The 25,332-nt window shown below is 47.8% G+C and overlaps 1 protein-coding gene across 1 annotated transcript in view; it reads left to right on the top strand.

The window, feature by feature from the left end:
- The window catches only part of MTNR1B (melatonin receptor 1B), a 37,228-nt gene extending 12,602 nt beyond the window's left edge, over nucleotides 1–24,626 (top strand). Inside the window, exons 5-7 of the mRNA XM_055320367.1 lie at nucleotides 12,704–12,799; nucleotides 20,088–20,103; nucleotides 23,758–24,626. Coding sequence (XP_055176342.1) covers nucleotides 12,704–12,799; nucleotides 20,088–20,103; nucleotides 23,758–24,626 — 981 coding nt within the window. The remainder of the gene's footprint in view (nucleotides 1–12,703; nucleotides 12,800–20,087; nucleotides 20,104–23,757) is intronic.
- Nucleotides 24,627–25,332: the final 706 nt, after the last annotated feature.

A 25,332-nucleotide genomic window follows, 5' to 3' on the forward strand; every position in this document is an offset into this window, starting at 1 on the left:
GCCAATGCATTGTTTTGAAGTATGGTGTGAGGATATTTGAAAACATAAAAGAGCTGGGTTCACCCTGCATAGTCAGCATGCACTGCATGCTGGGGCATGGCCTCCAGCCAGTCATTCTGGTGTGAGCTCATAAGCCGGGCAGTAATGATGCAGTGATGCTCATTCATGCTCCACTCTCTTCATAGAAAAAAATTTTCCAGGCACCTGGGTGGCTCAGTCAGCCTAGTGTCTGCCTTTGGCTCAGGTCATGATCTCCTGGTCCTGGGATCGAGTCCCACATCATGCTCCCTGCTCAGCTGGGGGGTGTGAGGGGGTCTGCTTCTTTTTCTGCCCCTCCCCCCTCTCATTCCTGTTCTCTCAAATAAATAAATAAGCCAAGAAAAAAATAATTTTTTTTCATTAAAAACAAAAATCTGCCCCAACTACTGCCTTGGAAAAGTCTTCCTCCTCAGTTTTGGGGGAACAGATAGTTTTTATGTGTCTTCTAGACTCAGAATAAAATGAGCAGAAATAGAAGTGGGAAAAACAGGAGGCAGGTTTGGTTCTGGCTTCTTCCTTCCAAGGTCTCCTTCCCACTCAGAGCTTCCCTCTCAGTGTCGAGGAGGGAGCAGTGAGGGATGGCAAGGAGACGAAATGGGGAAAGTGATGGAAGGTGTTTCAGAGTTCCTACTCAACAGGAAAAAAAAAGTTTCCACTCATTCTAGAAGCCATTTAAACACTCACTGTATGTTTGATACTAATCAGGCACTAAGGTAGCCAAAAGAGGAAAAAAAAGGTGTAGTCCATCCTCAAGCTGTTTTGGTCTAACGAGGGGGAACATATACATATATTAGAAACTAGAAGGGAGCCAAAAAAAAGCATGAAATAAAGGTGAAGTGGAGTATATAGGGAGGTAGATGTAATGAGAAGTGAAGTTGACACTCATGTGAAGACACTTGAGGAGTAGCACCTTAGTTCCTCAGCCCTAGCATCACACCTTTACCACAGCCTCTGAGGAAGGAGCCATATAGTGGTAGCCACCATATTTCCTAAAGCAAAAAAAACCTGGACCAATGGTGTGACAATAATTTTTTCCTCCTGAACCCTTAAAAGTATTTATATGAAAAGATTTACAGAGGCCTAACAGTTGGGTCACATTTGATTATCCAATTACCAAATTGTCTTTGCTGACAAAAGACACGATTAGGTGAACTGGAAAATCTGGAATGGATAATTTTTTTTTAAGATGTAATTTATTTATTTATTTATTTGGGAGAGACAAAGAAGGCAACAGCACAAGCAGCAGGGAGAGAGAGAAGCAGACTCCCCATTGAGCTGGGAGTCTGACACAGAACTCAATCCCAGGACCCTGGGATCATGGCCTAAGCTAAAGGCAGATGCTTAACTGACTGAGCCACCTGGGGACCCCAGGATTGGTATTTTATAATATCATTTTCTGCTGTATTAATGCCCATCCTCAATCCCTGTCCTTGGCAAGACTGCCAAAATTTGGCCTATTCTCTTGAGAAAGGGAGCCTAAACTGAGTAGTTTAAAAAATTGTAAATGAATTTCTGGACTAAATTGGCTGATTCACAGAACTCTGTGCTGTTCATTTCTCTCTCTCTCCTTTTTTTTTTTAAATTTATGATAGGCACACAGTGAGAGAGAGAGAGAGGCAGAGACGCAGGCAGAGGGAGAAGCAGGCTCCATGCACCTGGAGCCCGACATGGGATTCGATCCAGGGTCTCCAGGATCGCGCCTGGGGCCAAAGGCAGGTGCCAAACCACTGCGCCACCCAGGGGTCCCTGGGCTGTTCATTTCTAACTTAGACTTGGCTTATAACAAACCCAGCCATTGGGAACTCTCTACCATGGTTTACTGGTAACAGTGCTACTAAGGCGTTTTTGAAATACTTCCTCTACTTTCATAGCCATTGATATTTTAGAAGATTTAGTTAGGACTAGCTGAAGCCCCAAAAGGCACTCCAGGGTTTGTTCATGGACCAGGGAGGGAGTACCTCTGGGCCACAGCAGGGAATGGGAAGGGAAAGAGCAGTAGAGAAGACTATAAACAAACAGACTTCCTGTAGGATTTATTGCATTCATTCCAATCCATCGAGAATTGGGGGATACATGCCCCCTGTTGGTACCAGTGCCTAGAGGAGCTGGAAAAGAATTACTCAGTAAAGTGAGCTCACTTTGAGTGGGCAAATACTTACAGGCAGCAAGCAGGTGAGGTCAGGGACTAGTGGGTAGGTGCATGGAGCACGTGGCATCTTAATTCTCTTGTTTACCTATGTTTGAGATATTTAATTTTTATATTTATCATAAGGAAATAGTAGAAGCATGATGGTAGATGACAATGGACTTACTTTGGTATCCAGAACACAGAAGAGGGTGATGATGCCCTGCAGAGTGGGCAGCAGAGGCAACCACAGTGAACTCTCACTAGTGTCAGGCCAGGCAATACCAAATCTCCAGCTTTTCAAGACAAGTCAGACATCAGTATTTTTATTTTTATTCATGCTTCCAACCTTTGGCATCCAATTAAAATATTTAGCAAGTACCTTATGTACCATAATTGTGTGGTCAGTTAAAACTGGTTTCATTCCCTGAAGAAATGGACCCTATGTCTTGGTAAGCTGCCATATACCTGGATGGATGGTACATATTAACCGGACCATGAAATGAGAATACCTCTGGTATATCATGGGTATTTATTCATTTATTCATTTTTTAAAGATTTTATTTATTTATTCATGATAGACACAGAGATATATAGAGAGAGGCAGAGCAAAAAGCAGGCTCCATGCAAGGATCCTGACGTGAGACTCAATCCCCAGTCTCCAGGATCAGGCCCTGGGCTGAAGACGGTGCTAAATCACTGAGCCACCCGGGCTGCTCATATCATGGGTATTTAATATAGGTTTAACCTCTTCCTGTCCTTCCCATCACAAAACAGTATTTGAGTGATAGAAAAAAAAAATCATTGATATGGTTTCCACATCTTTCTTACTGCTTTCTAAGAAGGGGAATTCCCTTCCTCCAGTTGGAGGACAGCAGACAAGAAAAGTAGCCCTGAGTGTTTGCTGAGGAGAGGGACTCAGACAGAAGAGTCTGGAAAGGAAGAGAAAGGTTGGGGCAAAACAGAGAAAAGGCTGGAGAGAGAGAGAGATTCAGGGTGGTGACTGAAGGGAAAGCAACTTTAGGAAAAGAGAGGGGGAAAGTTAAAGGGTCCTTAAAATATGTCACCATGTAGTATATATGCAATCCTCTGCTCCGTACACACAAGACATAAAACAAAAGCAGAAACATAAAAGCTAGAGTGCTTCTCAATGCGTCCATAGTCATATTCATGTTTGTTCTGAGAAGAGAAGGAGGCAGCCAGATTGGGTCACCTTGAACTGTGCCACAAAGAATGGTAACAACCAAAGGTGACAACAGTGTGCTGACTGCGTGTTACCAACTGAGAACGGGAAGAACCCAAGGTCTGACAACAGGGTATGATATTTTTGATCATAAAGGAATGTCATGGAAAATCTATGTCCAAGGATTGGATTTTATAGCAAGAAGAGCTCACTGAGGGCAGAGGCAGGTGCTGCGTGGCCCGGCCCAGCAGATGCACGGTGGCGGATCAGCAGAGGCTTTATACTGAGAATGTCTCTTCTCTTCAGGGTAGAAGGGGGACCTGGGTTCTCATGAGCTGTAGCTTGTCCTTAGGTCTGGTGGACGCTACAGGCTTGCTCTTTCACTCTCAGTGCCTCAAATCACTCCAGGTAAGACCCACAACAACGTGTCTGAAGTGGTTGCTCCAAGGTTTGGATTCCAGAAACATTTTTATATGTGCAAAGGGCATTTATAACTTTACCAGTTATACTTTTTCATGCATGTAGACTGTGGGTCTGAACATTTGATGCAGGAGCCAGCCTGTTCTGCTGAGTCAGTTATCTTGTGAGCCTGGCACGTGGCAGTCTCACAAGGTTGAAACCTAAGATGCTTTTGAACTTAGGGTGGGCCAACTATATCCTCCCACAGTGGAGGTCCAGTGGAGGGGTCTGGAAATCTGGTTTTGCCCCTGGCTTCTCCACTGGCTGTCAAGCCCTGGGCAGCCTAACTCATTTCCAGGGACCTCAGTGTAAAACGAGAACATTCCTGTCTCTGCATCTGAGGATGAAATGATATATAGATGTGAAAGCCCCTGAACACACAACAATAAAAAAAAGTGCTAACTTATGAGTCAAGCACTATCTTCCTTCCCATTTAATACCTCACAACATCTTTGTGATTTAAGCATTATTATCCCTATTTTGCACATGAGGGATTTTAAGCAGCTTGCCCAGGGTCACACATCTAGTAATCTGGCTTCAGAGTTAACTACCACATTGTATTTTCAGAGGTGTTATTACCAGGAAGACAGTCGCAGTCAAAAGGCATCAGAAATACCCAGCTCTTGACTGTCTGGCCTTGGGAAAGTTAGGTAATGTCTCTATGCCTGTCCCCCAACTGTAAAGCATCGGTAATGAATTTATCTACCTTAGAGGATTGTTTTTAGGATTTGCAGAGGTAAGTGGTAACACATTATCCAGATATGGTCAACAAACAATGCTACTTATTAGATGAAGCCTGGCCAAGGAACATGGGTGCAGAAGGAAAAAGAGGAGGAATTACAGAGAGTGCCCATGGGAGGTCTGGGGACCCTGTAAGAGAAGCAACCTCATTTTGCTTCCTCTTAATGGTGAAGATAGGTCCTGGATTCTAGAAGGATCCTGTGTGCAGGAATGGAGTCTGGGACTGACGGGCCACCGGCGTGGGTTGGATGGTAATAGCAGGCAGTGAATTCTCTGGAACTTCACCCAAGTGCTCATCTGCTGCTGTGATGTTCTGGGGCCTGGATGAAGAGTCCAGTCTCCTCTGAGGATGGACCATTTTGCACAACTAACTATCCGTGCCTTCAGTGATGGATTTGAGGGAGTCGACTGATTGGTGGGAGGAGTTCCACCTCCTGCTTGACAGCACAGGTGATGGCAGGCCCCTACAAACAAGCTGCCTTTCCATGTTCAATCCACACCTTCTTTGATGACTCACAAAACTTGTCTGGGATGGGTGGCTTTGGGGACAAAGATACAGACATTCCCGTACAGCATTATTAAGAACTGCTCCTCCAAGCATAGAAACAGACTCAAATCTACAATAAAGAAGCTTCAACATGGCTGTGGACATTAGTTTGAGGACCAGGCCAGGCCAGGTCCTGGCTAATTAACCTGGCTAGAAGGAAAAAAAAAATAGCTGTAGTTAAGCAACCAGAAGGAGAACCTAGGATGAATCACTCATATTTAAAATTCTGCCCTAGGGGCACTTGGGTGACTCTGTTGGTCAAGCGATAAACTCCTGATTTCAGCTCAGGTCATGATCTCAGAGTTAAGATCGAGCCCCACAGTGGGCTCTGTGCTGGGTGTGTTGCCTGCTTAAGATTCTTGCTCTCCCTCTCCCTCTGCCTCTCCCTACTCCTTCTCTAAAAAATATAAACAAACAAACAAACAAACAAAATTCTGTCCTAGGCTGAGTTTATTACTGATTGGCCTTAGAGACAAAAATGCAACATTATTGCCTGAGGCCCTTTGGGCTGATTAACAGCGGGTCTCTGGGGAAGAGGCCTGGGCTGAAACGGGCATCTCAGAGGGCCCTGGGAAGGCTTTGGTAATGAATGTGCTCCCGAGAGCCAGGAGGCTGATTCCACATCCCATCCAGCTGAGGCTCCAGGACCATCTGGTAGTACCCTCTGCCCTGGGGGAGGGGGTCCATGCTGGCCCCTGGACCAGAATGTTCTGGCCAGAGCCTCACTTCCCAAATAGCTTGTCTTGTGCCCAAGATTGCGAATCCAAGAAACCACCAAGGAGCCGACACTGATGCAAACACACGAGGGTTTATTTACAAGCTCGAGCTTGGGTCCAAGTGTACTCCATACAGCAGAGCAGGGACTTGGACCCCGAAGTGGGTTACAGCTGGTTTTTTTATGGGCTGGTCTAGGGGATTTTCAGAAGGGGTGGAGGAATTTTTTTTTTTTCATTCCAATATGGGGGAAAGGGTGGGGGAGTTTCTTAAGATCTGATCCGGGATTCTCTGCCTAGGGCATTCTGAGCTCTGTTGTCTTTCTGATATGGGATTCCCAGCCTAGGACATTCTGCAGTTTTTCCTCTAAAGTTCAGCTCTTAATCCCAGGGGCCTACGGTGGCTGTACTTGTGCTAATGCTAAACTTGAGGTGGGATGGCCTTAATTTTCTCGGCCTCCACAGTCTTCAGTCTGATTTCCCTGTCACTGGGGCCCGCTGTCCCCAGGTTTTAAAAATAAGCACTAGGATTCCCAAATAAATTTCCCTTTGTAAAAGTTAAAACCTCACAACATTGGTTCAGCTCTTACCCATGAATCTTTCTGCTTTATGATTTGCAGTTTATAATGATTTTTCTTTACTAGGAAAGTATATTGTTTTGGTAAACTATAAACCGTAAACAAAAAACTTCTAATAAAGCAAAAAAATCAAACCATTTTAACTGTGTATATATGTGTGTGGAAGTTTCTTGCCCTAAATAATCTATTCTGGACAGCGTACAGTAATAAAAAGGCACTGCACTGACGTTCAGCAGATTGAGGGAAGGGTCAGCCTTTTCTGCTGAACATTGAACTGTTAGATTAGATGCAAGTCTGAAATAACCAGGGCACCAACCCTCACCCTGAGGTTTCCCCTGAAGGGAATGAAAAAGTCAGAAAGGTAAAGATCATGCAACTAGCAGTGGAGAGAATTTGAGGCTCTGACTCTGTCCAGCCCTGCTAGGTCATGGGTCCCCTACTGGTCTCCGGCATGGGCGTGTGCTGGGTAACAGGAGGAAGACTGCCTAGAAGATGGTTGTTGGGTTTTTTGTTTTGTTTTGTTTTGTTTCTACTCTTTTGTTTTACAATGTCCCTCTTTCCAAACTATTCTTCACTTCTGAAAAAGATTAGGGCAGCTTCCCAATGTGAGGCAGTGGTATACCTTCTAAGTGCTCTACATAAGATCTTTGCAAAACCCACAGAACCATTTTCTCCCAGGGTTCAGACTTCCCAACATCATCAAGCTTCCTCATCCTTCTCCTGAGGTGGAAAAGAGTCCAGACGTTTTAATATTCCCTGATGCCAGAACGAGACTGAACCCCGTCGTGGAATCAACCTAGGTTCTAATTTTAGCTCCTAGATCCACTAGCTGGGCGACCTCAGGCAGATCTCTTAACCTCTCTGAGTCTGAGTCCCTTCACAGTGCACAGTGATAGTATCCATCTCATAGAGATGGTGAGAGGTAAATGAGAAACCAATATGTCTCGTGTGCTTAGCACACTGTAAACACTCCCTATTAGCTGCGGCTGCTATCATTATCATTTATAGTATTATTAAAAGGGCAAGACAGGGGCACCTGGGTGGCTCAGTGGTTGAACGTCTGCCTTTGGCTCAGGTCGTAATCCCAGGGTCCTGGGATTGAGTCTGGCATCGGGCTCCCCACAGGGAGCCTGCTTCTCCCTCTGCCCAGGTCTCTGCCTCTCTCTCTCTATGTCTTTCATGAATAAATAAAATCTTTAAAAGTAAAAAATAAGTAAAAGGGCAAGACAGGTTGCAAACTGATGACCTCCAGAAAATTTCAATTATATTCTTTGTATATTTCATACTGAGAGTAAAAGCCATCATAAAAGAAGCCATCAATAGAAGAAATGGGTTCTGTTAGCAGGTTTACAGGCCCATATTTGGCCACTCATCAGCCACCAACCTTGGCAAGTGACTTATCTCTGACGGCCTGTTCCTCTCTTTTCCAGGGGACCAATTGTACCTGCCTCCCGGGCCTTGCTGAGATGTTGAAAGGGGACATGAGATGGCCTGTGTAAAGTGGTTTGGAAAAGGTTTCAAGTACTATCCAGATTGAAAGGTACTATTGTTTGGATGCGGGAAGCTGAGCTTCTGTGAACTTATGTGATTTGCATTTGGACTTGGGGGCAGGTGTAGGGACATCAGCCCTGCTCATTTTTGTAACACTAGAACTCTCCATAGGTGTTCCAGATATTGATTGATTCGGTTGAGATAACACCTAGGAATCTTGAATCTCCCTCTTTTGTCTCTCCCCCCTTCTCCAGGGTGTGATTTTTTCTTCCCATATCATTTTATTTCACTGTTGGCAGCCCCTGTTGCCTGTTAGTTTTGTCTATTGTGGAAAGAATCCGCTCATGTTAAGAGGTCAGCAGGCTGGAACACTGAAGCAATCACCACTCTTCTACACTTGAAGAGTCAGCGTGGGAACTGCTTTCTGTGGCAGACATCCGCTCTGCATTGGAAGGGAAGACTGAAAAAGAGCGCAGGGTGCAGATGTCAGACAAACCCTCACAGACTTCATTGCACGGGGACAAGTCCAGAGGCCTCAAGACCTGGCTTTGGTGCCTACCTGGACGGGGTCCTGCCCACTTCTCCAGCCCAGTCTAGCCTCTCCACCCTGAGTTCACTCCTTCTGGGATGTCTTCTCAGTTTCTCCAATATGATACTTGTCTCTTAAATTGCCCCCCCCCCCAACCGCCATAGGTACCCTAGCTCCAATCTCTTCACCATCAGGACTTTCCTCTCTAGATTCGCTTTAGTTGGTCTTGTTGATAGTGGCGTGGCTTCTGTTTTGGCTGAGGCTGTATGAGTCCTGGAGCATCTTCCCCTTCCCTCTTTAGAGCAGTTTTAGGTTCACAGCAAAATTGAGGGGATAGTACAGAGTTCCCCTACTTCGCCTGCACCTGCATGACCTCCCCCATTATCAATATCCGCTCCCCCAGGGGGTATGTTTGTTGCAATTGATGAAGTTACATTGACACATCATCATTACTCAAAGCCCATGGTTTATATCAGGGTTCACTATTGGTGTTGTAGGAGTTTGAACAAATGTACAATGACACCAGTTCACCACTATAGTCTCATACAGAGTTGTTTCACAGCCCTAAACCTCCCCTGTGCTTTGCCTAGTCATCTCTTTCTCCATCTCCCCTAATCCCCAGCAACCAATGATCTTTTTACTCTCTCCATAATTTTACCTTTTTCTGAATGTGATATAGTTGGAATCACATCGCACGTAGCCTTTTTAGGTTGACTTCTTTCACTTAGGAATATGTACTTAAGGTTCTTCCATGTGTTTTTGTGGCTTGATAGATCATTTCTTTTTAGTGAAAAAAGTCTGGATGCACCACAGTTCATTTACCCATTAATATACTGAAGGACATCTTGGTTGCTTCCAATTTTGGGCAATTATGAATAAAGCTGCTATAAACATCCATGTGTAGGTTTCAGTATGGAGATAATTTTTTAACTCCTTCGGGTAAATACTAAGGAGTGTGATTGCCGTATCATATGACAATCATCATCAAGCGTGCTTAGTTTTGTGAGAAACCATAAAACTGTCTTCCAAAGTTGCAGTACAATTTCCCTGCCCTTTTGAGTCACAGTCTGGTCTGCTGTCCCAGGATATAATGCTGACTTCGTAGGCAGAGAGCACCCCAATTCCTAGGGCCCGAAGGTCTGAGATACACTGTTGTGGACATAAGCATGATCACATCCCAGGGCAGCACAGGGCCGCTTCCTCTGTTTCATACCCAATTAACCAAATGTGTGTGTGTTATTGGTGTGCTGAACTGGGGGAATTTATCTTGTATTCAACTCACCTACTGTTATGAGGACTGCTGAAAGCCACAGAAGTGCCACTATATGTTTGATACATGTGTCTATGTAAGAATAAGGAAAGTATGGTTATCCCTTCTTTGAAAAAAAGCCCGTGATGGGGCACCTGGGTGGCTCAGTTGGTTAAGCATCTGCCTTCGGCTCAGGTCATGATCCCAAGATCCTCGGACCAAGCCCTAAGTCAGGCTCCCTGCTCAGTGGGGAGTCTGCTTCTCCCTCTCCCTCTGCCCCTTCCCCTGCTTGTGTTGTTTCTTAATCTCTTTCTCAAATAAATAAATAAAATCTTAAAAAAAAAAAAAACAGCCCGTGACATTCACACTATCCTGCTGTCTCCCTGTCTCTCCTTTTTCCTGCATCTTTCTTACCAACTGGCTTGTCATTTCTCTCCATTCGCTGGGATTCACGCCCTGACTCAGTTTCCCTTTTCTCTCACCACCACGATACCCACACTTGGGCTTCTCGGTTCCTTGACCTTCTCATTTCCAATGAACTTTCCCTCTCCTTCCTCTAGCCACATCACCCCACCGAGAGCCCTCACTTCAACAGAATCTGCACTCCTAAGAAATCTCAGGCAAGTTTCAAACAAGCCACTCTCTCAATATCACAACCTATTTTTTTTTCAAGTTCACCCACCACAGTTCTTTGAATTCAGCCCCTCCAATCCCTTGATCCCATCTCTGTCTCACAGCCCATCAGCCTGCTCACTCCTACCCTCCACCTGTTTTCTCAGCATCCTTCATTTAATGTAGATCCTAGGGTCGATCTTCCCATCATGCCTTTCACTTCTTTCTGTTACTCCTTGCCGGCAAACGCCAATCTCAGCTGAAGACACCCCCCCACACACCCCCAGTACCTGTCCTGAGCAGATCCAAGTTGCTGATTGACAACCATCCCATGAGGCTGCCTGGCTTCACTTAAAGCCATGATTTGAAGCTGCTCAGGGGTATTGGCTCTCCTGACACATCTGGCACAGCTCCTAGTTAGTGTACTTATTTTCTGAAATGACAGTTTATACCTTCTCCAGTCTTCAAACCTCCCACATTCTTTCCCTCAAATCTTGGCTAATGAGGTAGCCTCAAACCCCTTGGGCCAAGAGCAGCCAGGGGCAGCTCCCTCATTTTCTCACACCAAGCTAGAAACTCTTTGGACTTTTTCCCTGACTTCTGCTTTCTTTCGGCCCGGGGGTGTAGCCTCTCCTTGCTAACAATAATATTCCTTCCTTGGGCTTGGGATGGGCTCATTTCTCAAGGAATTTGTTCTCCAACAATCACATCCTTCTCCTGAATCATCCCCTCCCTTTCCCCTGCACTCTTCCTTTATGTTTTTGCTTCTTGGGGGCTGGGATAGGATGGAAGTGGGAGAGTGTAATTTACATAAAATACACAAATTATATTTACATAAGATAACATACAAATAGCACCTCAGAAATTTATTTTGCCCTCTGTCCTGGTCAATCCTTACCCTTACAGGCATAAATCACCATAAGCTAATTTTCCTCATCTTTTGACTTCATATAAATGAACTCTAGAGTATGTTCTCTTTTGTGTCCACCTTCTTTTGTTCAATGCAGTATTTTTGAGATTAATCCATGTTGTGTAGATCAGGAGTTTTTATTGCTGAATGGTATTCCATGTATGAATGTACACAATTTGTTCACTAATTCATGGATATTTGGGCCGTTTTAGGCTACTATCATTAAAGTTGCTCCGGACATCCTGGCAATGAGTCTTTTTTTGGTGGACATGTGTTTCATATTTATCTCCATTCTGGTCATAGGATGGTGTAAGAAACTATCAAACAGCTCTTTAAAGCGGTTATACCATTTTGCATTCTCATGAAAGCAATGTATCCAGGTGCTTCACCTCTTCCTCAGATTTAAAATTGTCAGTCATTTTGATTTTAGTGGTTTTATTGATGTGAAAGGTGCTAGGACAGTGCTTGGCATAGATTCACCCTCAGAAGAGGTTAGCTTTTGCTTTGATCAGAGCAAGTGCTCAAACAGTTTAAATAAAAAGCATCTTAGTTCTTTCTTTCCAGTAGTCACGTTTTACTCTCCTTTTTGTTCCAAAGCCCTCCAAAACCACATTATAATTACCACCAGTATTGACTACACATCTATTTGAGGATTGTTATATTTAAATAGATGTTCATGTATCAGTAGGTGTCTTGGCTTAAAGACATCTTTAACGGATGTCTGGGTGGCTCAGTGGTTGAGCATCTGCCTTCGGCTCAGATCATGATCTGGGATCGAGTCCCACATCTGGCTCCCCTGCAGGGAACCTGCCTCTCCCTCTCCCTCTGCCTCTCTCTGTGTCTCTCATGAATAAATAAATAATCTTAAAAAAACGAAAAACGTCTTCAGGATAAAGAGGACAGAGCAGAGACATCATCAGTGTCTCCCAAGATCAACAAGTGCTCGATAAATAAACAGCAAGGACTTGCTCTTCTCCTGCAGCTGCCAGGGGTGTAACCCTCTGCCCTACTTTGCCCTGGATCTGTTCCCATACCCCGGGGGACCACGTTCTCTTTGGAGCTGCACAGCCCCCATAGGGGCCTCAAACCTTGCCCTTCTAAGCCCAGGTCGGCCGGTCCCCACCGCCAGCACCTTCTCCAGTCTGCACGCCTGGGTGCCACTTCCTGGGCACAGCCTCTCCTGGGGGTGGGGCGGGGTGGGGCGAGGAGGGGCTCTGGGATCTCAGGTGCGGGAGGCCTGAGCGGAGCCAGCCACTGGCCGGTCTTGGGTCTTGGCCTCTCCGGGGTCAGCCACCGCCGAGGAGGGTAGGAGGGAGGGAGGGAGGGAGGGAGGGAGCGCCGCAGCCCCTCCGACAGCGCCGCACCCCAAGTCCTCCCGCGGGCAGTCCCCGCGCTCCGCCCCCGCTTGGCTGCCTCCGCTCGGCGCCTGCTCCCTCCCGCCGGGGCGCCCCGAGGGGGCGGCGGGGCTCGGTGTCCAGGCGCCGCGAGGCGGGCGGGGGCGGGCGGGGCGGGGCGCGGGGCTGGCAGGGGCGGGGGCCGGCGCTGTCTGCGGTGCTCGCGGTCCCCACGGCGGCCGACGTCGTGGGCAACCTCCTGGTCATCCTGTCGGTGCTCGGGAACCGCGCCGGGCCCACCCTCCCCCGGCCCCGCTCTCCGTTCCCGGCCGCCCCGCTCCCTTTGCCGAACCCAGTCCCCAAGTTTGGCCCCGAGCTCAGAAGTTAGGGGCAGCTGCCGCCTTTCCCGACGTGCGGCTCCGGCCCGCCTGTGCCCGCCCCGCGCCGCCGCCTGTGCCCGCCTGTGCCCGCCTGTGCCCGCGGGAGTCCTGCGCTCTGCAGCGCGGCGCCCGCCCCCGCCCCCCGGGGGCCCCTGGAAGCCGCTGTCACCCGCCGCGGCGCCCCGGTTTATGCGGTGCACGTGGGACCCTACCTGGCCACAGGAATCCCAGGATCTTTAACACCCACCCACCCCCCCCCCCCGTGGGTACTGAGATCCTGAAGCCCTCCAGGGAGTTTTGTGTCAAATCTACCTCCAGGTCACCCGAAGACCCATTTCCCGCCGAGAGAGTACAGGTGCAGAAATCTGCAGGCTCTGCTTTGGGCGGAGATACATTGCTTTGGGGAAAGGTGGTCTTTTCTCAAGATGGAGTTCAGGGCATTAAATGAAGATTAAAATAATGGTCTGGTAAAAACGGTGCTGCAACCCAGAAAAGTAATTTTTCCTTCTCTGTGCCACTCTCATTGAAATGAAATAAGCTGAAGCTTTTCCATTCCTCAGGTCTGTAAGGGAACAAAACCAGATGGAGGGAGTCTCTGAACTCTGACCCTGAGGGGTCACTGCAGCATGCTGACCGGTTCAGCCAAGGGAAGCTAAATACCCTGTGTGTCAATTTGTAATTTCCTAGCTTGAGCCTTAGGGACAACGCCAATATTAGAGTGAATCGTAGAGAACAAACAGCAGGAGAAAGCCAGGTGTGTAGTTCAACTGCGCTTTTCTAAAGCACCACACCATTCAGAAAGGCCAGTTGTAGTAAAGGGGTATATATATTTTGTGGGGCTCTCTGACTCCAGTGCTTGTATCTAAAGGGCAAACAAAAAAAATATATGAGCTCCTTTCATAATGTGGGAAACAATATATGAAGCAGAAATAAGCTTTCTAACTCAAGTCATTGCAGTGGTGATGGTTAGTATCATCTGGAACACCTCTTTCAAGATATTGTTATGTCCTTTGACTAAAAAGCTTATATATTAGGAAAAAGCCCTACGGTTAGTGGAAGGTTGTATTTGATAATTTTAATTGCATCGTTCCTTTGCAGCAGCCTCAAATATGTGTCTCCTACAGGCAGAAGGGAGGCAGGACGAGGGCATTAAGGTTCTGACACCGGCCACTTCTCTCTCCGACTAACCAACCGGGTGGGCTGTGGTTCCCTGGCCCGTAATTTGGGCTGCTTGCTGTTGGAGAGGCGATGGAGGAGGGGGTGAGTGCTGCTTCATTTTACATGAGGCACCCAGGCGTCTCTGGCCTCCTCCATTCCCAGGAGGACTGGCCTCTTCTGTGTTCCTAAGGGGCTCACAGAAACCTTGCTGTTTTGGGAGCGTGGCCCGGGTGGGTAATGAGCATTGAATCGCTGGTACATCTCCTGTCCTATCCTTCCTGCCTCCTGTTGAGTCTGCTGCAGCCCAGAACCAGAAACAAGATCTAACACCATAGCTACGTGACGTTATTCCTGACACATCGGTGGCTGCTCCAGTCATGGCAATTGAACCAGTTTTTATTTGACCACAGGCTTTATTGATAATGGTCATGAAAAATCCTAACTACTGTTAAACCTTGGCAGAGTGAGATTTCCAAAGGTGCTTAAAAACGAATAGCACTTGGAATGTACCCTCATTCCACTAGGAATCAAGTCTCTCTACTGAGAGTTTAGAGTGACTTTAAGAAACTCTCATCTCAGACCTTTTTGTAATTAAGTCTGGTTTCTCAGTTCATCATATTAAGAAGATAGGAATGTGGCAGTGAGAACACTCACAGGTCCCACAGCCAAGGCACACAGCCAATATTAAGATCATACACCTTTCTTAGCGGACGACAGCATCCATCACTTGACTATTACAAATGCAGTTCCTCTTGTCATCCATAACAGGGGTGATCCTGACAGCAGAGTAAGGGGTTAGGTTAATTGTCCCATCTGCAGCTCCTCTTGCTGCATGTGTTGGGTTGACTTTTCCAGAGATGGCACTAGAGAAAGACAGAGAGGGCAGGATGGAGGGAAAGTGGGAAACAGATTCAGGGCATTGACCCAACTTGGAAGGTAAAACCAGGTGTAAGACCAGGCATTTCACTCTTTAGTGTGTGCTTCCTGGGGACCTGTCCTATTTAGGGCTCTTTTGATAGGGTCTGAAGATATTTCTTGTGCCTGCATGACCACGCTTGCCCTGGTCTAGACTCAGCCAAGAATAATCTCTGTGTTTTCTGGTTATCACTTCCTCTCCCTGCTTTTTTGGAACCTTCCCCCATCAAGTTCTTCTCTCTCTTCTGTGTTTTCAGTGTTTGCTCTTTCCCTTTAGCCCACACACGCACACCCCACACACACACGCCACACATGCATGCACGCACAGGTACACACACAGGCACACACATACACAAGGGCTTCCAGTGTTAAAAAAAAATCGTGCCTTGATTTTATATGCTTTTTTTTAAAGATTTTATTTATTTATTTGAGAGAGAGAGCGAGCTGTGCTAGCATGAGGTGAAGTGGGGGGTAGTTCTGGAGACTGGCATCCAAAATGCCCCTCCGTGCAGTGTGTGATCTTCAGGCTCACTCCCTCCTTGGAAACTTTCATTCCTTTGGCTGACCTGATGCTCCGGTTTTTGGATCTCCTTCTCCTCCTCTCCCAGATGCCTGATCCCTGGGTGTCACTCCTGCTTCCTTCATTCCCCAAGTCCCTGTGATTTTTGCCTTATAGTATCTCCCAATATTCCCCTTTCCTGCCTTCCTTACTTGCACTGCCTCCCTTTACATGCTCACCATATCTTGAATGAACTATGTCCATAGTGTCCAGACAGGTGTCCCTGCTCCCTCCTCCCATGGGTGTTCCCACTGGTGGGGGTCACTGCCACCAGTGATTGCTGTCTATCTGTAGAGCATCATCAGACTCCAGAGCTCACCCACCTAACAGGACAACCTTGTCTCCCTCCTCTTATCCTGCTTTTGACCAACTGCCACACCCACACAGTCCGGATTGGACTCCTATATATATACAAGTCCTATCCTCTTATAGGATTGGACTCCTATTAGACTGCCTCATCTTGCCTCTTTTCTGCCAGTGAACATCTCCTTCAGACCCCTTCCTCAACTCCCCCGTGTGGTTGTTGACCCTGTTCATTAAGACCAAATAGGGCGTGGGGACCATCTCCCTCCTGGGGCTTCCACGCACCCTCCCCGGGCAGCACCCACCTCACTGTGCTATTGTTCATTTCTCTCTCTCCCTATGGGACTGTGAATCTGTCCAAAGCTGAGACTTCTATTCCATTTCTGTCCACAGAGCCAAGTTCACAGTAAGAAATAAATACCAATCTGTTGCGACAAATTGATCATAGAAAGCAGGAAAGCAGTGGGGCAGAAGGAATAAATGTTACATCACGGGGTGGGGCAGATTCAGTTACAGATGCCGGCACTGCCTCTGCCATCCGCAGGCGTCTTCTTCTTCTTCTTCTTCTTCTTCTTCTTCTTCTTCTTCTTCTTCTTCTTCCTTCTTCTTCTTCTTTCTTAAGATTTTATTTATTTATTCATGAGAGACACACAGAGAGAGGCAGAGACATAGGCAGAGGGAGAAGCAGCCTCCATGCAGGGAGCCTGCTGTGGGACTGGATCCCAGGATTCCAGATCACACCCTGAGCCAAAGGTAGACACTCAACCACTGAGCCACCCAAGTGCCCCCATCCACAGGGTTCTTGAGGAACTAAACTGCTTCCAGCACCCAAAGCCCGCAGTACACCTCACTCTTCTCCTTGAAAGCTGACTGGATCCTCTGCACAGAGAGGCCTGCCCCACTTGCTCCTGTGTGGCCAGCAGTCTCCAGCTATGCCAGGCCTCTCCCGGATTGTGCCTCTGTGCCTCCTCTGGGAGTTTGGCCCTTGCCGGTCTGGTCTGAGAGTGCCACCTTTGAGCTGCATGTAGGTGAGCCTCCTGCCATTACCTTCACCATCCAGACAGTTGGCCACACAGAAGAGAGCTGAGAGAAACATGTCCTTACTGTAAGATCAATCAAATTAATCTCTGTTAGGGCAGCCCCGGTGGCTTAGCAGTTTGGCGCCGCCTTCAGCCCAGGGCATGATCCTGGAGACCCAGAATGAGTCCCATGTCGGGCTCCCTGCAGTGAGCCTACTTCTCCCTCTGCCTGTGTCTCTGCCATTCTCTCTCTCTGTGTCTCTCAAAAATAATAAATGGACAAAATCATTTTAAAAAAATAATCTCCGTTAGCAGAGGGGAAAGCCCAACAGCATCAGGCGCTCCTGGCCTGTGGGCTCAGGGGCTGATTTCCCAGGCAATGCTCAGGAGCCGGAGTCTGATGATGGATTCTTGTGCTGCATCTGAGTTAAAGAGGCTATGGGGGAGGTGCTGTGAGTGAGTGGGTGTGAAGCCACTGCTAGGACAGTTGGGTGATCGGTAAGAGAAAGGATTTGAAACACTTGACATTGGGATTTCCCAAGAAAATGTGGAGGATTTGGTTGCTGGACACACAGGTCCTCGGCCATAGTCTGCCCAGTTCTTCAGGCACCCAGGGATGCTCACTCCGCATCTTTTGCCTGGAAACAGTGACTGCATTGCAGGCTTCCCAATGAGAGTTTTCAGCCCAGCAGGTGTTCAGCATCTCGGGTCAGATTGGCGCAGAGTCCACCTCCTCCCCCAACTTGTTGACTGGGGGTGTAAGGGATGAATACCAGACCAGCTCTGGACAAAGGCTCTTGGAAGGCTTGGAGGAAATACTTACTAGATCCACAGTCCCTGTGCTCCAGGCGTGATGGGGTAAGATGGTACCCACTTCATCCAAGTTTTATCCTACCGCTCGGGAAGACGCCACTTGGTGACAGGTGTCTTTTGACCCACTCAGCCTGTGGGGGTTTGGAGCGCTTGTTATCAGCTAAAGACCAAACAGGGCTAACGTGGACTCTGTTGCTGATGTGGCTCAAGCTCTCCAACTTCAGGCTTCTACTCGGAATACTTTATCTCCTCACCAAGCAAAGACGAGCATGTTTTAAATCCCATAATTATGTCTTTAGCTGAACAATCAGGAAAGCTCATTCATAATCCTCTTTAATTCCTCCCACGTAGTTCTCAGTAGCCCAGGGCCGTGAAGACTTTCGTGTTAGGTTGCCTTTTTCACTCAGAAATTGGGGGTCTGTATTTAGCATGATATATCACAAAACTCTGAAGATACCAGTGCTACTCTAAGATCTTACAATTTAAAATACTTATTGTGGAAAGAGTAGAATTTAAGGAGTTGAGAAGCAGAGTCTTTGGCACTTGGGGGGTTTTCACCCTAGGGCAACATCCTGCCTTCTTCAGTGTCCTCCCAGCACTGTGACTTCTATCTTATCTCCTGGGGAATTGGAGTCCAACATTCAGAGTCTCTTTCTCATTCTTTCTACACAACAAATAATATAAAAGCAGCAGTAATAAACATCAGCTAATATTACTATGTGCTTCTTACATGCCAGATAAAAGTCTCTCCCATTGAGAAGAGAGGAAGAGAAAAGAAAAAGAAAAAAGACTGTACAACCTCTCCATCAAAGGGATATCCTTTTGCAAGTCCCATTCCATTTCTTTCCTTCTCTTGAAGTCAAAGCCGATGGGGAAAAGCCGATGGGGAGAGCAACCTTCTGTACACAAGCTTATCCTCCAGCTGGACAGAACCATGCCCTTGCTAGTACCACTCCTGACCTCCTAACTGCCAGGTTAAATGGTGCACTTTCCTGTTGTTTCTCACTTTGGTGGATGACTAAGAAACTCTACACCTTTGCCCTTGACATTTCTTTTCCCTGATTTCCTCCTGTCTCTCTTCTTTCTCTTTCTCTGTTATGACCGTAGGCAATTCACGTAAGCTGAGTGTCAGTCTCTTGAAATGGAAACTTGGGATTCACCCTATAGGGTACGTGTGAGAAAAAATTCAGTCAATTTATGTAAAGGGCACATTATAAACTTTAAAGGTGCTATAGCAATTATGGTTTTGTTGTTAGTATAAAGTGTAATTGAAATAATAAAATGATATTGTAAGAGTCTCAAAATGATCTCTGTTGATGATTATGGGAGGATAATTTGTAATAGGCATCTCAGTTTTAAGAAAAATAGATGCTTATGCTTTTAAATACATTCTCTTCTTTTAAGTGGTTGAAATACTCCCATCGTGTTTTTTACACAGCTTGCTTAGCAGGCCTTTTCATTTTCAGTTAAAGCAAAGTTATATTTCAGCTTGGCCCTTATATGATTCATCCACATTCTCTAAGATTGTCTTTTTTTCAAAGATTTTATTTATTTATTCATGAGAGACACAGAGAGAGGCAGAGACCTAGACAGAGGGAGAAGCAGGCTCCCTGCAGGGAGCCCGATACAGGACTCCACCCACCCGGAACCCCAGAATCACGCCCTGGGCCCAAGGCTGGCGCCAAACCGCCGAGCCACCCAGGGATCCCTGTTTTAGTATTTATTTGTAAGGCAATCAAGTTTTTAACAAATGATCTGCTCAGTGATTTCAAATGCTTGACCCCAGAAGGTAACTAATGAAAATATTCCACTTTCATTTGGGGGTAAATAGTTATTTCCTGGGCTCATCCCATCCAAATCCCTTTGGAGGAAAACAGCCATTCTAGGAAGGAAGCAGGCTGCTGGCCAGCAGGGTCTTTGGGATTTTGTACAGCCCCTTGATGAACTCTCCTGCTTGGCCAGCCCCATCTCCTGCCACTGTCTCCATTCGACGCCATCCTAGGTCTTCCTCACTGTTCCCTTATCCCAGCCACACACACACACACACACACACACACACACACACACACACACACACACGGCACACACACGGCACACTGGAGGGCCCATTTCTCTGTCTACTTCCCCTGGCCGCAATCTCAGCAGCAGGGGCCATCTCTTTGACCATCATTGTGCCCTCCAGATAGGTAGGCACTCAGGAAGTGTATTGTATGTTTGAATAGGTAAAGGATGGAAGAAGGGCCTGAGGCACAGGAAGTTTAAACCTATTAGCAATGATAGTTTACCTGTTGAATTCCTTGTCGTAACCTTTGCAAGTCTTGTTTTTATTGGTTTAATTGACTCTTGTGAGACCTTCAGCTTTGGAAGTGTGTCTCTCGTGCCCCCCATGCCTCCCTCGGCTCTGGCAAAGGCAGAGCTAGTACCTAGTAGATACTCAGAAATATTTGTAGAGAAAATGACTCCATGACTATCTATTTCTACACTGGCTTTTAGCTCAGTGACCAAGGACAATTTACATTCTATGAACTCTTTTTCTGGGCCTGCAGGGTAGGACACAGGGAGGAGGGGCAAGGATGGAGGTGGCTTTACCTTCTGGAATTCTATCGGATGAAGACTAGATAACTCAAGGCTTGCTGGGTCCCCGTCCCCCTACACCCCTTACACCCCCCAGGGTTACCAGATCCTTGTTAAGAAATAGATGTCCTGGAAAAAAAGAAAGAGGAAGTGAGGAGGGAGGGATGGGGATTTTGGTGGTTGCATGTGGGGAGAGAGATGTGCTCTGCGTATGAATGTTAAGAGGGAATTCCATATTAGTGAACAAAGGCCTGTTGTTGAAGGCTGTCTCCACTAATCCACCCTGTCTGGTGGAGGCAGATGGAAATAAGTCACGCCAGGACTTGTGACATGAATATTCATCAGAAGCCTGTGCATAGGAGGATGAGCAGGGTTGTGCGCCTCCTGATGGATTTCTCACCTGTCTGGGGGAGAGATGAATAGAGAACAAGATCTCCCTTGACTACCATCCAGATAGGACCTGGCTTCTTGCAGATGGGGGACAGAACAAGAATTTTATTTGCCTAATTTGGAATGGTGACAAGAAATCTGGGAGACAGTACGATGTCTGGGCAGATGAACCTACAGCAGGAACTGGTTGATTTCAGCCTTTTAGGAACAGCCGGAGTAATAGGGGAGAGTAATTGAATCACTCTCTACGTGGAGTTGAATGTGTTCTTCCCACTATTTACAAGCTGTTTGCCAGCCTCTGGGGCATGATTAGGGGATGAGCCACATTAACACAGCGGAGTTTGACTGGCTTTCGGGGGAAACAGCTGGCTGAGTTGGCACCGGCTCCCAGCAGCCCTTGACTCTCTCTGCACGTGCTTGCAAGTGCTAAAAGCCTGTTTGCTGCTCAACCAGGAGCCCAGAGGCCCTGTAGATGACGCAGGGAGCTTGGTTCTTGCCTCTCAGAGTTGAAGAATGAATCTCTCAGACAAAGGAAGGTGAGTAAAGCAATAGAAATTTATGAAGCGAGGATACAGAAAAAGCTCTCAGGAGTGAGAGGGATCCGGACAGGTTGCCATGGGGGCTTATAGAGTTGGTCTTTTATTGAAAGCCAACGAGGGAACCTAAATCCTTTTAATATCTCTATTGATATCACCATTGAGGAAGGACTAATGATGACACCTTCAATGGCTTACTTCCTTTTTAGGGTCCGGTAATTCTTTGTTGGTCACAAGTAGCTGTTATTAACAAGACCCCGCCTCTGACACCTGGGACAGGATGGTCCGGTTGATTTACCTCTGGTTTCCTTTCATTTCCACATTTTGGGAGGTTTTTTTACTAGCCTGATTCCATGGCCCCCTACCTAGCCCTGCCTCTCCCTTACTCACAGAGACCCATCTTCCTATGTTGGGGAGAAGCGATTTTCCTCACAGAAATAACCAAGTGGAATGCGTGTAAGGAAAAGGAAAGAGGGCCCCCAAAGAAAAGGAGGGAGCTGATCAAAGAACAGTCATGGAGAAAGAAGTTCAGAAATGTGCCCAACTTCAGAGTGGCAGAACTGAGACTACCCGGGTCATTCCAGCTTCCAGCACCACCACTTCCAAATGTCAGAAAGCCACTGAAAATTCTGGGAAGAGACAGGAGCTCCTGATCCAGCTGAGAACGGGAACTTCAAGTGAGGAAATACGTCACCACCTTGAGCCCTGGTGGGGTCTGAGTAGAAGCGTCAGAGGCTGACAGCCACCAGTGGAGGTGTAGCAAATAGAACTGGGAAGTAAATGGAAAAGCAAGAGGCCCCCTCCACACCTGAGCAGGCCCTCAGATGTGCCTTTCTTGCCTGGCTGTACCAAGCGGAAAGAATGGGAGGGGGGGGCTTCTTTACCCCCACCGAGTAAATAGATCCCTAAAATCGTTGAGTGGGAAGGAAGCTAGCAGCTGAACCTGAGACAGGACTGCCGCACAGCCTGCCTCTCGAGACAGGTAAGCTCACCACCTTGTTAGTACTCTAACTGTTCAACGGTGTCCTTCCTGTTCCATCCAGTCCGCCTTGGGCCTCCACCGAGCTCTCCTGCAGGAGTAGGTAGATCCTGACAAGTCCCAGGAGGCTGACAGACTTCTTTTCTCTTGGTTCTGAGCGAGGTCGACTGCAAGCCTCTGAGGCTGAAACGGGCCCTTCAGGAAGGCTGCCTGTGGACCTTCCGTGTTCCCACCCCCACGCGGAGCACATCCTGTGGAATCTTCTTTGAGATGCAGTGAATGAACCTGTGTGGGAACAGGGGACGGCTGGGAGCAGCCCTTCCTCTACCTTGTAGGCTTATAACTGTTATTGTGGAGTCTACCTCACCTGAACATCTGGCTCAGGGGGACCCCCCAGCCTGGTGGCTCTGAGCCTCCCTTCTTCTGTACCCCCTTAAAGCCAGACCACCGCCTGGCCTCTCTGATTGCTGCATCTCTGGGAGCCTTTCCATCTGCCTGATGCTCGAAGCATGTAGTAGGAGCTCAAACAGTTACACTTGGTGAATGAAACCAGTAGCATCAGGGACAGAGCTTCTCGTGCTCTGAGCTTGGTTTTGGCCATGCCTTCAGATTCTTGGTGCTTTATTCATGAGTCAGTGTTTGTTTTAGAATCCAAATGCTTTAAAAATAGAAATATGTTCTTTTGGATTTAGCCCTGTCCCTTCCCTAGAATTCTGGCCCCAAACATGCCTGAAGCATATTGATCGATGGATGGTGTGGTTTCCAGAGGCTCTCTCTGGCTAGAGAACACTCCATTCAGAGGAAGGAGGCAGTTCAAAAAGCTGGAGAATGTGCAGGCAAAGCAGGGAGGCCACTGGAGGCTGAGACTCCTCAGGACTGGACAGTATGCCACCAGGCCAGGTGTCTGCCAACATGGTGGCTTGGCAGCGTGGCGGCATGGCGGCATGGCGGCATGGCGGCATGGCTGTGAGTGTAGGCCCCGACTAGACAGACGGGAATTACAGAACACGTGGTTCCTACTCTGAAACTTTTCTTCTATCCCACCTGCAAAATGAAATTCACATTTAGAAAATTGAATCAAAGACACTTAGAAGTAGGCTGTTGACCAGTGGGGGAGAAGGCACAAAAGGAGACTGGCAAGAGAGATTTGCAGGAAGGTGGGATTATGGGCAAAGATGGGTGCTAGTGAATCCACTTTCCTGATTTTCTGGTTCTTCTCCCTTAGAATCTTTGCTGGGGCTTAAATGATTCAAAGGCCCGGAGTATCTGCCTATTGTGAAAACAGTTATCACTTATGAACGCCTGCTTGTGTCCCTAAGGACTTTGCACCATTATTTGATTCTCACAGCTATGGTATAAAGTAGGAATCATTATTCCCATTCTACAAATGAGAAGAGTGAGGCTTGGAGCATTGGAGCGCCTGAGTCACAGAGCCAGTAGCCTGAGATGCACCTGGAACTCCATGTCTCTGAAAGCCCCTAGGTCCCCAACCCCAATGCTAACAGTACCATAGTTACGTTTAAGTAGCTGGGTAAAGGTAACTGGATAACGGGTGGGAGAGTCTACAGACTTGAAATTGTGGGGTCTCTTGCTGACTTTTGCTCCCTATTATCTGCTCCAGGTAATTTGTTCTTGGTGAGTCTGGCATTGGCTGACCTCATGGTGGCCTTGTACCCGTACCCACTAACCCTCGTGGCCATCTTCCACGATGGCTGGGCCTTGGGGGAGGTGCACTGCAAGGCCAGTGCCTTCGTGATGGGCCTGAATGTCATTGGCTCTGTCTTCAACCTCACTGCCATTGCCATTAACCACTACTGCTACATCTGCCCCAGCGTGGCCTACCACCAGATCTGCCGGTGCTGGCACACTTCCCTCTACATCTGCCTCATCTGGCTCCTTACCCTGGCAGCCGTGTTGCCCAACTTTTTCATGGGGTCCCTGGAGTACGACCCGCGCATCTACTCCTGCACCTTCATCCAGACGGCCAGCGCCCAGTACACAATGACAGTGGTAGTCATTCACTTCCTCCTCCCCATCACCGTCGTGTCCTTCTGTTACCTGCACATCTGGCTACTGGTGCTCCAGGCCCACAAGAAAGTCAAGTCAGAGCCCAAGCTGCGCCTGAGGCCCAACAACATCCGGAGCTTTCTAACCATGTTCGTGGTGTTCGTAATCTTCGCTATCTGCTGGGCCCCGCTGAACTGCATTGGCCTCGCTGTGGCCATCAACCCAGAAGAAATAGCTCCCCAGGTCCCAGAGGGACTCTTTGTCACTAGCTACTTCCTGGCTTATTTTAACAGCTGCCTTAATGCCATAGTCTATGGGCTCCTGAACCAGAACTTCCGCAGGGAATACAAGATTGCCTCGGCCCTCTGGAACCCTCGGCATTGCTTTCGGGATGCTTCCAAAGGCAGTAGGGCCACAGGGCCTCAGAACCAAGCTCTACCTGTTGTTAATGCCCAGAATCTTGTCAAGGTAGACAGTCTCTAGTCTGCACACCAGCTGGGCACCAGATTCATGAAATGGTAGGAGGGGATCTGCTGCATGGGTGAGATGAGGCAGCCCCCTTGGCTACACTGTTCTGTTTACATGACAGTCAGCAGGGAGCTTGTGGAACTTCATCCTGTGGAAAGGAAGCCCGTTGGCATCGTGGGTTCAGGCTGACCAGGGGATGCCTACAGGTACTGGGGCCACGTTGCAGTGAGTGCAGCACCGGCCCTCGCAGACACTGTCAGTGCACGGGGCTTGGTGTATACATCATCCGGGAAGGGATAGATTGAAGACAGGCTTGGGGCAGAAGAAGCCAGTGACTCCTTATGAGCTGTTCTCTCTTCCTGCTTTGCAACCTCCTTGCTGCTTTCTCAGTTTTCCCCAGAGGGCAATAGGAATTTGTAGTGCTGGGAGCTAGGTGGCTCTGCAGGGGTGACAGGGCACTGGCGTGGTGCAGAGGGCAAGTTGTGTGCTGTCCCTCATTGACTCTCCCTACACATGCATACACGCGCACACACACCACCACATATACACTGCACACAGCACCACCACCACGGCCACCCTATACACACATACACACACACAAACCCCTCAGGTATCTGGAGCCCGATGTCTGCCTGGCTTCTCCACCACGTTCAAGATGTGTGACTTGGTGGCAGGCCCCTGACCTCTGTATTCCTCGGTTGACTCACCTTACCGTGGAGAG

Source organism: Nyctereutes procyonoides, unplaced genomic scaffold (assembly GCF_905146905.1).
Source record: "Nyctereutes procyonoides isolate TBG_1078 unplaced genomic scaffold, NYPRO_anot_genome, whole genome shotgun sequence".
In the NCBI taxonomy this organism is placed as follows: Eukaryota; Metazoa; Chordata; class Mammalia; order Carnivora; family Canidae; genus Nyctereutes; species Nyctereutes procyonoides.